This window comes from Melitaea cinxia, chromosome 4 (genome assembly GCF_905220565.1).
Source record: "Melitaea cinxia chromosome 4, ilMelCinx1.1, whole genome shotgun sequence".
NCBI classification, from domain to species: domain Eukaryota; kingdom Metazoa; phylum Arthropoda; class Insecta; order Lepidoptera; family Nymphalidae; genus Melitaea; species Melitaea cinxia.
The window spans coordinates 10364231-10380630 of NC_059397.1; the positions used below are offsets into that span (position 1 = coordinate 10364231).

The 16400-nt window shown below is 32.4% G+C and overlaps 1 protein-coding gene and 1 long non-coding RNA gene across 2 annotated transcripts; one reads left to right on the forward strand and one right to left on the reverse strand.

Moving 5' to 3' along the window:
• Window positions 1-1484: 1484 nt before the first annotated feature.
• LOC123670164 (DNA repair protein complementing XP-C cells homolog) lies at window positions 1485-13821 on the reverse strand. The gene is made up of 10 exons (XM_045603676.1): window positions 13252-13821; window positions 12418-12533; window positions 11875-12142; window positions 8956-10553; window positions 8587-8844; window positions 6404-6645; window positions 5236-5461; window positions 4907-5075; window positions 2050-2204; window positions 1485-1698 (listed from the first exon to the last, which is right to left on the reverse strand). The coding sequence occupies exons 1-10, from the start codon at window positions 13628-13630 to the stop codon at window positions 1516-1518; spliced, it is 3594 nt and encodes a 1197-aa protein (XP_045459632.1). The 5' UTR covers window positions 13631-13821; the 3' UTR covers window positions 1485-1515.
• LOC123670165 lies at window positions 2608-3878 on the forward strand. Its single transcript, XR_006745877.1, has 2 exons — window positions 2608-2653; window positions 3812-3878. It is a non-coding gene; the product is annotated as an uncharacterized LOC123670165 (long non-coding RNA).
• Window positions 13822-16400: the final 2579 nt, after the last annotated feature.

Below are 16400 nucleotides of genomic sequence, written 5' to 3' on the forward strand. Positions count from 1 at the left end.
ACAACAATATTATTTGATATTTCTAATACAGCACTGTGTGTTTAAAAAAAACCCTAATTTTGACATAATTAAAAATAAGTGTTTTTAATCATAAAAAATTAAGAGATTTTATTAAGTAGCAATGGCAATAAATCTTAAAAATATTTTTTCTTTCGATAGGGATCGAAAAAAATAATAATTAAAATGACACTGCCAAACAAAGTAAGATGCAAACGTTTTCATTCTTACATAATTTTAAGCCTAAGAAGCTTACAGAAAATTATTGCTTAGTTTTTTGAGTATAAACCCTATATGAAATATGTGGTAAATTTAAAGTTGTTGTTTATTTAATGCATTACAAAATCTTATTCTTAAAACTTCCAGGTAATTTTTTTAACTTACAATAAACTAAACAGAGTATGGATGGTGTGTGATAGTTACTTTGAAACATCAAAGTGAAAAGTTATTTCGTTTAATTTTTTCCACATATTTCCATCTTATACATTAAAAATTACTAAACATAATACAATTAGGATTTCAATGTGCATTTAAATAGGATTGTAAAACATAGACAAAGTATATTATATACTAATTGAAAATTATGCTGTTAAACTAAATTCAATAAAGTACATATTGTTTTGCAAAGTACATAATACATTTTTGAGGTAGATTATACTGAGAATTTTTATTCACTTTACATTATATTAAAAATAATTTATTATATATATATATATATATATATATATATATATATATATATATATATATATAACAGATAAATACGGGAAACAAATTGCTTGGAGATTCATAATAGTCCAGTAAAAATAGAATTTAACTTCGCATATGTTTAGGATCACTTACTGAGTATAAAATCACAAAATGCTGGCAGATTAAAGTGGAGCTTTAAGCGCCATCTTGGAATAACTTTTTTGGCCGATATCTCGAAAACTATGCACTTTAGGGCAAAAGTTATTAAGTCCTATATTTAAGAGAATAATATTTTGGATCTTATATACCCTGTTAACTTACCATTAACGATCTATGGCCCATTTAATGAACCGGTTAATCTATCTCCGCGGATAACTCTAAAGAGTTGACTATCTGTACTATCTCGTCAACGAGTTGATGTGATCCTAAACCTTAACTGGAAATTTAGCGCAGGGCGACTTTAAAATGGCTTTTATTTTACTGGCCTATATAACAAAACAAAATATATACATATAAAAGTAGGCGGATCACATTTACTATGGCATTATAATTACTTCTTTGTTTTTTAAAAGCTAATTTAAGTTAACATTATTTTAGAAATATGTTTTTACAGTTTTCAACTACCAGGTTTGCCTTCAAGTAGGAGAAAAATTCTTCATCATTTGTATGGAATTAATTGTCCTTGATATTTATCAAGCAATTCATTACAATCGATTCATAATAATTAATTAGTCAGCTATGATATAGTATAACATAAAATAACGAAGAAACAAATAATAGAAAAAAAAACAAAGACATTGTGATACCCTTCTTTTTGTTGTTTGTTTATTATTTTTTCTTCACAACGAGTCTAGGACCTTTTGCTTTTGTTTTCGAAGTGCTTGGCTCTTCGAAACCATATTTAGCTTTGAGCCTCTCCTTTATGAGCAAACCTCTTATAAGTTTTCTCCAGTTACCGTAAACTCGAGCTTCTAATTTTTCTTCCTCTTTGCGTTCTTGTTCTTCTTGGTCCTGAAATTAAATACATTGTTTTAATACATTAACAATTTGTCATAATAACATAAAGGCAGTCATAGATACATTGCTAATTAAACAACACTCTATCAAAGTAATTGAAAATATGCTTTGTACTTTTCAGACTTAATTGTTTTACAAAATATTTCCTTAAAATACTCTCACAAAAACATTTTATTTTGACAATTATAATTGAAGGAAAAAAATGGGAATATATTAAAAATTTACATAATTTTGTTATATATATTATATTATATATTTTATACTTATTAGATTAGAAAGTAATTTACAGTGTGACAAAATTACACCTGAAAAACATAAAAAAAAATTACAATGTACTCTAATTACCTGCTGCCATGCTTCTGTAATAACGTCTTCAAATTCCTTACACACAACAAACCCATCATACACGGGATGACAGTAACCTCCATTATAATCAAATCCGGTCATCGCTGGAGCACAGTCTATATTTAACTTCTTGGCAATTCGATTTAAGCCAGGTACTGTAAATAAAATTCAAAGTAAATGTGAAATGGTTTAAATAATAAAAGATAATAACTGACGCCGCGTTGGCGCAACGGTCACAGCTATAGATTGTGCCGGTTGCGCTGGCGGTTGCGGGTTCGATCCCCGCACATGACAAACATTTGTATTGGCCATACAGGTGTTTGCCATGGTCTGGGTGTTTGTGCAGTCCTTGTGGGTCTCCCCACCGTGCCTCGGAGAGCACGTTAAGCCGTCGGTCCCGGTTGTTATCATGTACACCTGATAGCGATCGTTACTCATAGTAGGGAAAATATCCGCCAACCCGCATTGGAGCAGCGTGGTGGATTAAGCTCTGATCCTTCTCCTACATGGGGAAAGAGGCCTATGCCCAACAGTGGGATATTACAGGCTGAAGCGTAGATAATAACTAGCTAGACTTTATTTGGTTTAATACACTAATATCAACGTTTTAGCCTGTAATATCCCGCTACTGGGCATAGGCCTCTTTCTCCATGTAGGAGAAGGATCAGAGCTTAATCCACCACACTGCTCTAATGCGGGTTGGCGGATATATTACCTACTATGAGTAACGATCGCTATAGTTCGCGTCATGTAAAAAGAACGCTGGCCTTGAAGCTGTGCAGAAGCGATTTATCGGTCTATTTGGTGGTATGGGGTAGCGGGACGGGAGTGTTTATCACGTGTCGCATGCTTGCCGGTGTGCTATTGGTTGGACAGTTCAACGTCGACACAAAATACTATCGCGCACAAAAGTTTTAAATTACGAAATAGTTTTACATAGAGAAGTGAGAAAAATTATTTATAACATATAATTCGCGTCATGTAAAAAGAACGCTGGTTGTCAAAATGCGCAAAGGCGATTTACAGTGTTGCCAACTCTTGAAAAAACTTTTTCGTACTGTCCATTTTTTGGAACAGTCTCATTTGGTAAACAACCACTTTTACAACACATTAGCATACGGACACTTGTAAAACTCCATTTACTATTTATTTCACTAAAAAGCAAATAACAATTTATCATTTTAAACACATAAAAACTATTAAGATACTAATATCGAGAGTTCAGATAATTGATATTTTTGAATACGACATTTCAATAACTAAAAAATTTGTTATTGCTTTTGTTTGAAAAAAAAATTGTAATTTTGTAAAGTGATAATTATTATACTTATTTAGTCCGAATTATTCACACTGGTATTTCTAGTATTTTTTAATGTAGGTACATTAAAAAATATAACCATTATACCAATAACCATTATACGAAGCAGCGAGTGAAAGCCTAATTAAAAAATAAAACAGTAGTACTTTTGTGCGCGAGTATACCCATGCGCAAACGCACCCCCTCCAGTTTCTTTCAGCGTTCTTTTTACATGACGCGAACTATATCAGGTGTACATGATAACAAACGGGACCGACGGCTTAACGTGCTCTCCGAGGCACGGTGGGGAGACCCACAAGGACTGCACAAACACCCAGACCACGGCAAACACCTGTATGGCCAATACAAATGTTTGTCAAGTGCGGGGATCGAACCCGCAACCGCCTGCGCAACAGGTACAATCCATAGCTGTAACTATTGCGCCAACGCGGCGTCAATATCAAGAATTACTTCAATTTAAATTCTGTTAGTGTTTGCTAATTCATATATTAAGAATAGGATAGGTTAAAGAAATAAATGAAACATTACTGAAACATTTGAAAATGAGGGAAATATTAATTTCATAGAAGAACATATGAGATGATAAAGAAATGGTAAAGCTTTAGATTAGGAAAAACCGAATTTCGGGACCGTGGGGGGAAGGGGGGAGGGAGGGTGGTGAACGCTACCCCTGTTACCACTGTCACACCTCAGAACCCCATGGTTATGGAGATATCCATGGTTATAGTTTTGAGGTTAGAAGAAGAATTTCGAAAGTTAGAGGAACGCTTGGCTCCGGCGCTGCGGGAAGTGCAGCCCTTCCGCCCTTGCGTGCGAAAGCACGCTCACTCATGCTCCGTTCCGCAGCGGAGGCTGAGTCTAAGAGAGCTGGGTATTTTTAGAATTTCTAAACCTATATTCTAGCACGCAATGTTACTAATTTTATTAGAATATTATGTCAGACGCGTTATTTTGTTTAAAAGTGTCGATTTGTCACACAATGCAAACAGTACGAGCTCAAAGGTATTATAATAGCTTTAAATTCTTCTTCTAACCTCAAAACTTTAACCATGGATATCTCCATAACCATGGGGTTTTGAGGTGTGACAGTGTTACCTTGTATAGCTTCCCCTACAACCTCCACCCTCCACACCCAAAAACCCCATAATTCGGTTTTTCTAATTCGGTTTTTCCTAGTCTAGACCTTAGCCAAAGAAATTTTTAGACAAATGAAGTATGGATGAAGAGCTGATCTTTAATAAGCAGTCTTATTAAAATATAAAAGGTATATAATTTCTTTTAATATACTCATCATAGGCCGATCAGATTTCAAAACCTAAACCTAATGTTGGAAAATTGGTTTATATTCAAAGGCAAACTTTCTAACGAATAATATTAATCCAATAATACTACTTTTCCATAAAATATGCTACAATTTCAAAATATGGAGAAATAACCATAAAAATAAACTGATCAGTCACTTATTAATATTCAACACAAATGAAAATGCAAGCACCGTCTAGTCTTTAGTGTATAGATTATAAAAAAATTGTTGCTTACACTTTATAAGTACTGTCCCTTTTGGTAACATACATTCTTTGAACAATTCAACATTTCCATATGGGTTCCGAGGTACAATTCCATTTTCAGCTGTAGGAGGCTCATAATCTTGTACTTGCCACGGACCAAACACTTCGAGAGGTTTATCAGTTATTAATTTATTTGAAAGCTGAAAATTAACAATACAATAATAACATAGTATAACTATTAGTCTTACAGTTTGCTATGAAAAAAAAAAAAACAAAATGAAAGATATAACATTGCAATTAGATAAGTTTCTATAGTTCACATCGATTCCATTAAATAAATTACTAATAAAAAACAAATACCCTGTCCCATTTTGGTCGTGCTTTCACAATTTTGTAGGGTTCTTCACCGAGTTTTACAACTTTTGCTTCTTTTAGCCAAATTTCTCGTGACCGACAAACATATACACACTCCCGAGCATATACAGGTTCACCTCTTACAAAGCCTAGTACTGCTGCATCGGGCGGGTAAATCGCTTCAAATTTAAGCAAATGTCGCTTTAAAGCATATAGGGGATGATTTTTGTATCTGTAATAAATAAAATAGCTTTGTAACTAATTATTTAAACTAATATTAAATATTTCACACATAGTTTCATGTGTTTGTTCGCAAACCAAAAAAAAAAACAACTTCAATTACACTGACAAATGATACAACGTAGTACCTATACGAAAAAATAGACGAGACAAGTGAATACGCGTTATCAAAGATTACTCAAAAAGTATCCATGACATCTCGATCAAATTTAAGGGGGCTACAAGACAAGTATCGGCTTTCGATTAAAATAACAATCGTCGAAATCGGTACACCCAGTAAACACTTATGCGGTATAATACAACGTAGGTCGACGAAAAATAATTAAGTAAAGAACGCATTATTAGTATAACTCAAAAAGTACCAGGTAAATCTCAATTAAATTCAAATGAGATCAAACTGGTATTTTTTGAGTTACTTATACTAAAGGTTCTGAGATAACATACATAAAAAAAGAGAAAAATACAATCGAATTGAGAACCTCCTCCTTTTTTGGAAATAGAGACATTTTATCCTTTTTCAAACAATGTAAGAGTGTAGAAGTACTTAAAATGAGAAGTAACATTTTCATATTAGATGCATCTTTCATATTAAGTGGAAAAAAAACATTTAGAAAAGAGAATTCATTGTTAATTTTTTTTAATATTAAATTAATTTTCGAGTCGTGTACTTTGCACATATTTATATGGTACGAGGATGTACATATATATATATACGTATATATGTATATAGATTAAGAATGAAATATCTCCTCTTGGGTGAATCTCCGGAGAAAGTTTATCATAATTTTTTGAGCAGGTTTGATAATTTATCAGTAGTCTAAACAGATATCATGATTGGTTACTTAAACTACTTAGGCTTTGCTTAAGGATTATACAAATACAAAATATTTATTTATTTAATATTATATTAAAATGTATTTGACATTATACTTACTCAGCAATACTTTTAGGTAAAGGTGCTTCTAACTGCATTCTGTCTAATCTTTCATCTTCTTCTCTGTCTCTAGCTGTTTTCGGTCCCGTCCAAGATTTTATAGCCTTGTCCCACCACAGAGGTTCGACACGTTGTTTACGTGTTACTGTATTCCAGTGTGGCACATAACGTCGGGTCAAATCTTTTAAATAATTGTTGTTATCCCAACCAACGATATACCTCACAGGATGAGTGACTCGATTCTGCAGAGTTAAAAAATGATGAGAATCCTTCTGTAGTATAGTTATACGTGGAGTTGCCTTGCTACCACTGATCAGAGCAGATATTTGTATACATTTTATTACTTATCTGGGTGTCTGTGGATTCCACTTGTTATCATAGATCTGCATTCTCCCAATTTGTATCATAGAAACCTGATAGTGATTTTTAACTCACAATGATGCAGCGTCGAGATTTAAGGTTCAAACGTCATCTTATATAAGGCAAAAGGCTTTTGCCTAACAGAGTGGTAATATGGACTGAATCAATCAATCAAATAATTTTGTTTGCTTCCGAATGAAAAAAAAAACTGACTTCACTTACATTGGCCAGTAATACAACGCAGGTAGACGAAAAAATAGTAACGTAGTGGCACCAATCGTCGACACTTTAAGGAGATAGTGGACTTCTTTATAAAATTAAAGGTCATTTAGTTATCTTTAAACCAAAAGTAACGATTGAGTATGGTAAGGTATATTCTTGATATAAGAATAGGATGTAATATTTTTATTAACTATATCCGGATTAGAAAAAAATCCTAAAAATGGAAAAAGTGTATAAATCTCCAATCATCGACACCGAATCTCCAGTAATCGACAGTTACCAATTACCGACTCCCAGTTATCGACTATTACCTATAATGTGTATCTGCCAAATCGCGGCCTCCTTAGTGGGTCGTTAAAATAAAATTAACAGTTTAATAAGTATTCATCACCAATTTTTTCGGAACCATCTGTAAGAACCAATCATCGACACATTATTTCCCAATAGTCGACACTTGTCGATTACTGGTCTCTCGACTTTGTTTATTTTACTTCAAATATCTACCAAATACGCAAAGTAAGAAGAACTACATTCGCTTGTCAAACGAAAAATGTTTTCAAAAATTATTATCGACCCGTGTCGATTATTGGTAAAAGTCAGTTTATAAAAACCAGTGATCGACACCAACATTATACTAATATCAAAATAACCTTAAACTTTCGTTAGAACAAAAATCGATCGTATAGTTCTTATAATAACCCGTGAAAAACATAAAATCCAAATATGTTAGACTACATTAGTATAATTAATAAAAAAAATGTACCCACTTCCTTAAGGATTTCACTAAGAAATGTTGTAATTTTCACCGGTACTCCAGGCGCAATCAGTTGTCACACCGTCATTTTAAAAAAAAAAGACGGATATCGCTCAAAAGTCACTGGGAGCCAATCAAAAGTGTGCTATCTATGGTACAGTTTTGCTATATTAAGAAATCGTTTTCCTACTCTTATTTTATTGAATCAAAATATAAAGTGTCGGTTATTGGGTCTTGTCGGTCATTGGTGCCACTACGGTATATAATAGTATTAGTAAATACGCGTTAACATCCTTGTTACTCAAAAAGTCGTCATCAGATGTGAATCAAATTTACAACTCAAAAAGTACTACTATTTTTTTTAAATATAGTGTCTAGTTATGTATTTTTTAAAGATTAATATTTTTATATATCAGTGTGATCCTATTTTGGCCATATTTGTACATTATATTGTAACATACTATTGTAACATAACGCTGTCGGATTGCCTATAAAATAAATAAATAAATAAATCTCGATTACATTGAAATGGGCCACATGACCGAGTAAGAATAAGTGAGAACCAGTATACCCAGTGAAAAGTTGTGATGTTTAATACAACATAGGTCGACAAAAATATAGTCAAGTAAATGCGCATTATTAGATACAACTCAAAAAGTACTAGTCAGAGCTCGATTAAATTTAAATGGAATTATTGATATCCCATAACCCAGTAAGAGGTTAGGACACATAAAAAAAATAGTTGAATTGATAACCTCTTCCTTTTTTTATGTTGGTCCAAAATAATATATAAGTTTGATTTTAATTATGACACTATAAATAGTTAAGTTACAATAATAACACTCACATATATTTCATTAACACAATGCACTTTGCCTTTAATAACATCTACAGGAACCCATTCCTCTAATTCTTCAACAAATACTTCACACCAAACATCAATTTTATTCAAAGGCAATTCATCATCTGTAGATACCACACGACGATCTATTTTTTTCACAGATAATTTGGCTTTTGGACTTATTTTAGTAGGTTTAAAATCTTCATCACTTTCTGCTTTCTGCGGTGACTGTACAGGTAGATAGTCACTATCATCATCAGACTCCTGTTTTATTTTAGCTAAAAAATTTATAAACATTTATGCTTTATTCCTATATTTAATTTTTGTTTTAGTATAATCAGAAAATTTCAAGAAAACTAACAAGCTACAAATAACTTTGTACTCACATTTTACAATACCCTTTTTAGCTTCAGCTTTTGCTTCCTTAACTCTACCCTTAATTATTTTTATTAAATCCTTTGTAACATCATTTTTAGGTACCTTTTTCATTGTAAGGTCCCTATGGCTTACTCTCTTTTTATCTTCTGCAATATTATCTGTCTGTTTACTACTCCTAGACCTAACAGACTTTGTTGCCGGTTCTTTATCAGTATCTTTATCAAAATATTTACTTTTGTTTACAACAGTATTAGCGCTTTTTGCTCGTGATTTTGATACATTTAACTGCTCAGCTTTGTTGTTATCTACCTTTGGTTCTGATGTTCTTGTACGTTTTCTACCACCTCTTGTCCCTTTATTTTCTGAGGAATCAAAGTATTTACTAGAAACATCATGATTATTCTCATTTGTTACAACAATTTTAGGTGTTTTGTTAGATTTTTTTCTTGATGTTGACTCATTTAGATCAATAGGCTGTTCTACTAATTTGGAAATATTTGTAGAGGTTTTACTACTTCTTGTCCTTCGTGTATTTACCGAGTTCGGCTTTTTTTCATCTTTAATTTCGTTTTGAGAATCCAAACGATTCAAACTTAATGATTTTCGTGTAGTTGGCTTTTTAACATTTTTCTCATTTATATCATTGCTTGGTGTACTGTTTTTACTAGGGCTAGTTTTAGAAATATTATCTTTTTGTTTTGTAGCAGGACTTAGAGTATCACCACTCTTTTCTGCGTGCGATGTTACATTTTTTCTTACCCTTTTTGGAGGTGAAATACTTTCTTCGTCAACATTTATTTCACTGCCTAAATGTTTTTTGGAATTCTTTGCAGCTTCAATCTTCTGTTTTCTAGTTTTTACAGAAACCTTATCATCAGCTCCATCAACTTGCATAATATTTTCAGATTCACTTGAGCTGTCGTAATTTCCATCAAGTTGAGGTATATTATCTTCTTTACTTTTTGACATCTTTTTCGATCCACTTGATGACTTCATTTCTTCTTTAATTTTTACATCTTTTTTATTTTTTTTACTTTCATCATTCGTTTTTGTTGATAATGAACATAATTCAGAAGAAGGTGGCTTAATCGGTAGAACAACAAAATTGAACATGACTCGACACTGTAACCCAAGGCTTCTTAGCATAGAAACAAAAGTAAAAACCATATACTTTTTAGTAGTGAAAACTCTGTGTTTCATTTGTTCGAGTAAGATATTTTTTAATGGAGGTGATTTAGGTTTGAATTTATTTTCACCCTTGTCTTGTTTAATCGACATTTTATCATTGTACCATGTTGTAATTTGTTCCAAATATTTCATATCTACTCTTTCTCCTGGGTAACATTCTTTTGATGGAACCACAGATAATGCAGCTGCCAAAATAGTTTGATCATTTAAAACTTGACTGACATAATTACCGTGACCCAACCAACAAAGGACATGAACTTTATGCATATAAACCTGATACTCTTTTTTGACTCTGTTAATTTTCCTTTTCATCATCATTTCGACATCCAGTTTTTTTGTTTTTCTACATGTTGCATTTGGAATATCTACTATTAATTGCAGACCTTGTTGTGGTATTCCTTTTGTTTCTACAATATAATAATAAGATTTTTTTTAAGTACAATAAATAATATAAATTACATAACTTACAATTATATTTAAAACATAAAAAACTGTAAATAACTGTATAAAATTAGTTTTGTTTAAACAAAATTATATAATCACTTTTTTAAATTAAACTTAAAAATCTTAAATCTGCATACATATTCCAAAACATACCAGAAATTCTTGCAATACAACTTATATTAGTATAATAATTGTGTTTGCTGACAAACGAAAAATTACCAACTTCAATTACATCGACAAGTCATACATACAAACACAACATATAAAACAAAACTACAACATATAAACTACAAAATATATTTCGGTGAGTGTGCGAAGGAATTACACGATCTAATTCCCCCAACAACCTTCCGCCATCGGGACACTAGGCGCGGTCGATCGTTCCATCCTTATGTCATCGATATGCCACCTACGCGCACAAAACGCTTTGGCTCTACTTTCCTGATGCGCACAGCTAAGGAATGGAACTCGTTGCCCGCGTCTGTGTTTCCCGAACGATACAATCTGGGTGCCTTCAAGGCCAGAGTGAATAGGCTGTTATTAGGCAGGCATGCTCCACCTTCGACCGCATCGTCACTTAACATCAGGTGAGATTGTGGTCAAATGCCTGCCTATTTGTCATAAAAAAAAAACAAAAAAAAAACAACGTAGGTTGACGAAAAAATAGTCAAGTATATACGCATTATCAAAGATTAGGTACCCCAAAAGTTGTAATCAGATCTCGATGAAATGTAAATGTGACCACATGATAAACATCAGCTTTCGGTTAAATTAAAAATCATCAAAATCGGTACACCCAGTAAAAAGTTATCGATTTCTTTGGGATCCCATCATCAGATCTCGATTTGCTTATCATGGTACCACGCTTAGGTTATTTACTTTCCAACAAAAAAAGGGATAATCAAAATTGGTTCATAAGCGACGAAATTATCCCCAAACATACTAAAGACCTCCTCCTTTTTTGAAGTCGGTTAAAAAAGATCTTGCATGCTATTTTGTTTTTTTTTTTAGTGCTACAACTAAAAACTTATTCTATTATCTATAATAGTAGGATTGTCGGGATGAAAAGAAGCCTGAATTATTTTAAATCTTCAGCTATCTCCATACCAAGTCTCATTAAATCGGTCCAGTAGTTTTTAGGTGAAAGAGCAATAAACCTACAAACATAAATACAAACATAAATACATACATACATGCATTCTCACAAACTTTTTCATTTATAATATCAGTAGGATAAACAAAAATAAGTATTTCTATTACTATTATTAATAATTAGATCTTTACCATTAACTTCTTCCCAGTCTTCCATTTCAGAATCACTATCTTGTTTATGAATTTTCTTTTTTTTCTTGATAGGAGATTCTTGTTTGACCTCTTCTTCCCCAAGAGCGAGTAGGTCTTTAACATCAGATTCATTTGTTTTATCATTTTTTGCCTTATAATTTTGTATTGATAATTTAGTTTCTTCGATTTTAAGTTTGTGCTGTTCAAGTTCAAGAAATGTTTTCTTAGCTATCTCCTCACTGTCATCCTGTATATTGTTTGACCACACCTGGTAAAAAACCAAATTTTATTTAATTCACAGACTCACCATCGAGTCCCACTTTACTTTACATTTACACATATTTTTCAGTATGATTTGTATTTATAGATATACTAGCTGCACAACAGGTTTTCACATGCGTAATTTCTGATTGCATGGAAAAGTCAGGATGAAAAGTAGCATGTGTGTTATTCTAGATGTTCAGGTATCTTACGGATTTACTTTAAGGAATGCAATTAGGACTCGAACACCTAATATATTTTGTGTAGTTTAAATATACTTACATCTTTATATTCTATTTTAATATTGGCATCATCATCAGATTCAATAGTTTTAAACGAAGAGATATTTGGTTGATTTGCTTTTTTAGTTTCTGTTGGAGATTCATCATCACTGCTGTCTGTAAAAATATTGTGAAAATTAAGTAATAAGTCAATTTTTTTTTATGAATAAAAATAATTTAACATCATCATCATCATCATCATCATCATCATTACAGCCTATACAGTCCACTGCTGGACATAGGCCTCCACAAGTTTACGCCAAAAATAACGTGAACTCATGTGTTTTGCCCATAGTCACCACGCTGGGCAGGCGGGTTGGTGACCGCAGTACTGGCTTTGTCGCACCGAAGACGCTGCTGCCCGTCTTAGGCCTGTGTATTTCAAAGCCAGCAGTTGGATGGATTTAACATACTCTATATTAATTGTAAATAATATTAAATTGAAGTATGAATAAAAACGCAGATTATTTGTTGAGATCAGCTACTAAAGCAAATAGGTAAATGTAATGTTCTAATTGTCTCTTACTCATCACATCAAGGAAGATTTCTTTATAAAAAGAAATCTTACTTAGATTTAAATTTACTTAGATTTACTAAAATTACTTAGATTTTACTTTTTTTGTAAAAAAAAAAATTAATACAAATGATAGGAAAATTCAGTTAAATATAAAAAAGAGAAATAGATTTGTAGGTTACTTATAGTCATATAAAGAGCATAATTTAGTTTTGAATCACTAGTCTTCATTTTACACCTATTCAACGTAAGCATTGCACTGTGGTGGCAAATCATTTTATAAAAAGAAATATTTTTTGCTTATTTTAAATTAATACTTACCACTTTCTGAAAGGTTTAAAATTGGTAAAAGCTTATCGGCATCAGTTAGATCTTTGACAGTAAAAAGTGTTGGAGTAACATTTTCATTATCTTCACATTCTATATCTTTTTGTTTATTTAGTTTACTGATGAACGATTTTGTAAAGTTTGTTTTCTTTGTAATGTTTGTTTTTGTCGTCGAAATTGATAGTTTTGATTTTATTTTTTTAGGTTGAAAATCGTCTTCTGAGGAATTATGACATTCCTCTTCCTCATCATCAGAACTGGATTGATCAGTTATAACTGCCTCAGAACCGGAATCGCTAAAATCGCGACCCTCATTTTCACTCTCTTCGTCTTTGTAAACAGTTTTTATAACCTTTTTTCTGGTTGTCGGCATTATTTTTATATTTATTTATAACTAAATATGTATCTTGTTAATTACATACCAAAAACAGGGCATAATTTAATTCAAATTAAACTATTGTTTAATAGTTGTCAGTCCTGTTATTATTGGACAATTTCGCGTAAACTTACAAAAACGACAAATGCTAAGCAATCCTAAATGTCTTGACCATAGATTATACACTTAAATACGGTCTTGACCATTTTGAAGATTTTGAAGTTCAAAATAGGGATGCTAAGTCGATTCCGATTCTACTCAAGAACCGATATTTCTCTTGAAAAAATCGATTACTTAGAATCGACTTACTCCTTTCAAAGTCGACAGGGAATCGATTCTTAGCATTAGACTTTTCGACTAACTACAAATTTCACTGTCAGCTATGAACCTAGTTATGTAAAGTAGAATAAATTAACAATTTGGATTGCGCGCCTTTAATTTCGCCAATGAGAATCGTAAGTCATAATTTCGACAGTTCGATAGTAAATTAACTTAATTATTTATTGCATTTTAAGATAAATGTAGATAATGTTTATCATTTATTATTTTTATGTTTATTTTTACTATTATATACAATACAAATCATTAAAATGATTATAAATGCAATATGAATTCCTTTAAAAAAACGAGTGTTTTAGACTACACGTCTTAATTAAAACTTTCTATCTTTAGTAACTTATATTTCCTTCTCAACTTCCGTTCGCCTTGACCGATCACACTTTTTGTAACGCTTTCGTCACACATTCATCAGCTTACTTCCCAAGTCAAACGTGCGTAAAGAAGTTTTACTTCAAAAAGGACTGTGCTTATAGACCACAGGACCGAAGTAAAGCTTCTTTAGCTCCTACAGTGATATACGAAACGTAACTCTCTCTTTCTATCTTTACTGACATATCTCCCTTTCAACTTCTGTTCATCTCTCCCAATCACACTTTTCGTAACACTCTTAATCACGCGTTCACCAATTTACTCCCAAAGTCAAGCGTGCTTAAATTTTTTTTACTGCAATGACAGATTAATTGTTCAATGCAGAGTTTAGTAACTTTTACGCTATAAGTAGTACATACACATACATACATAAATATAAATAGTAACTTGTAACTTTCTAGCTTTCTTCTTCTTCTTGAAGCTTTGTTTGTAATGTATTTTTAGTGTACAATAAAGTATGAATGAATAAGAATTAATAAATAATTACAAACGTAAGAATAGCTTTAAAAAAACTAAAAAAGAACGATTTTACAGCCGATTAACGATACCAAGAATCGAAAGATAAAAATTAGAATTTGAATCGAGAGTTAATTCTCTTTTAGTATATCCCTACTTCAAAATAATCACAGATGAATGATATGGGCTGCGTTCAACTAAGCGTCCGCAACTCCCGCGGCACCCATTCTATCGTTTCACCTAAGGCTACGACCACGGGGGTCGTCGCAAGCGATCGCTCGACATCACAGACGACGTCACTGTTCGCGACCACATCGCCCACAAAATATAGGTATAATTAGGTTACAACCCAAAGTTGGCTTTCATCAAAACGTGGCGGGAATTTAAAAACAACAACCATCAATGTCAAATTGTGAATGTTATCTTTCATTCGATTCTGCAAAAACGCAACAATAAATTCCCGGGATCCATGTTGAACTAAGTTTTACTCCAATCCATGCAAAATATTCACTCATAACCCCCACAAAGATTAAAAATGTTTTACCATGCCGCCATGTTGCGAGCACACAGCTGACATCTGACAGCGCCCAAATATGCGTTCCACTTACCGGCGACGTTTTTTACGTTAGCGGAAAGGCAATTCCAGCGGACTTGGTCAATAGCGTTGTGGGCCTTAGGTGGAACGCGGCCATGGTATCTATTGACTATTCCTTGCGTTATTACGGGTATCTATACGATAATGACTTTCTCACTAAGATAAAATATTTATAGTCCCTAAAAGTACTCTTTTAAAAGTGTTTAATAAAATCTAAGACTGAATGTGAGAAAATGTATTTTTGTAAATATCATCAATATGCTTCAGATTTGCAAATTTATATTTCTTGTAAGTCGCCAGATAGCCATGAAGTCACATGAAAACTTAATGAGGATTTAGCAAGGATTCAAGCATAGTGAGATTTAAATGGGCTTGTTTTGATCGGAGAAAAATTGAAATTTTTAATTGTATTTTAAAAAAGCAAATACCAAACTGATATGAGCCAATACAACGTTCATATAAAAAAATAGACAATGATAATTTAGAGCATGTATATGAGGCACGCAATCAGGAATTATTAATGGATGATAAACTTCGTTTTAAAAAACTTAAACTTCATACTTCAAGAAATCGTTTCTACAGACTACAGGTATACACCAACAAAAATACACTTATCAAGTTGTGTGATTTTAGTTTTATTTAAATCGTTTAACTTTGAACAATTTGATCTTTAATTATATTTTATTAATTAAATGATCAATTCAAACACGCCCGATCAAAAACTCTGTTTATGTTTGTTATAGTCTATTCGCATTAAGAAATAGTGAGTTATCACTGTCACTTAGTTTAGCCTTGATCAAATAAATCTTAGTAAATTAGAACGCTGTGTTCAAAGTGATTTCAAGTTGATGTAAGTCATTTAAACATTCTGGCGGAAAAGGATAAGAGGTTCTATGACCGGAAGTCATGTCCTAAAACATAGCGGAGAAAGTTTATCAAGTCTTAACAGTGCGCTCGAAGCAATTAAACGACAGGAGCATCGAAAGTTTCTCGCAATGTGGTACATCC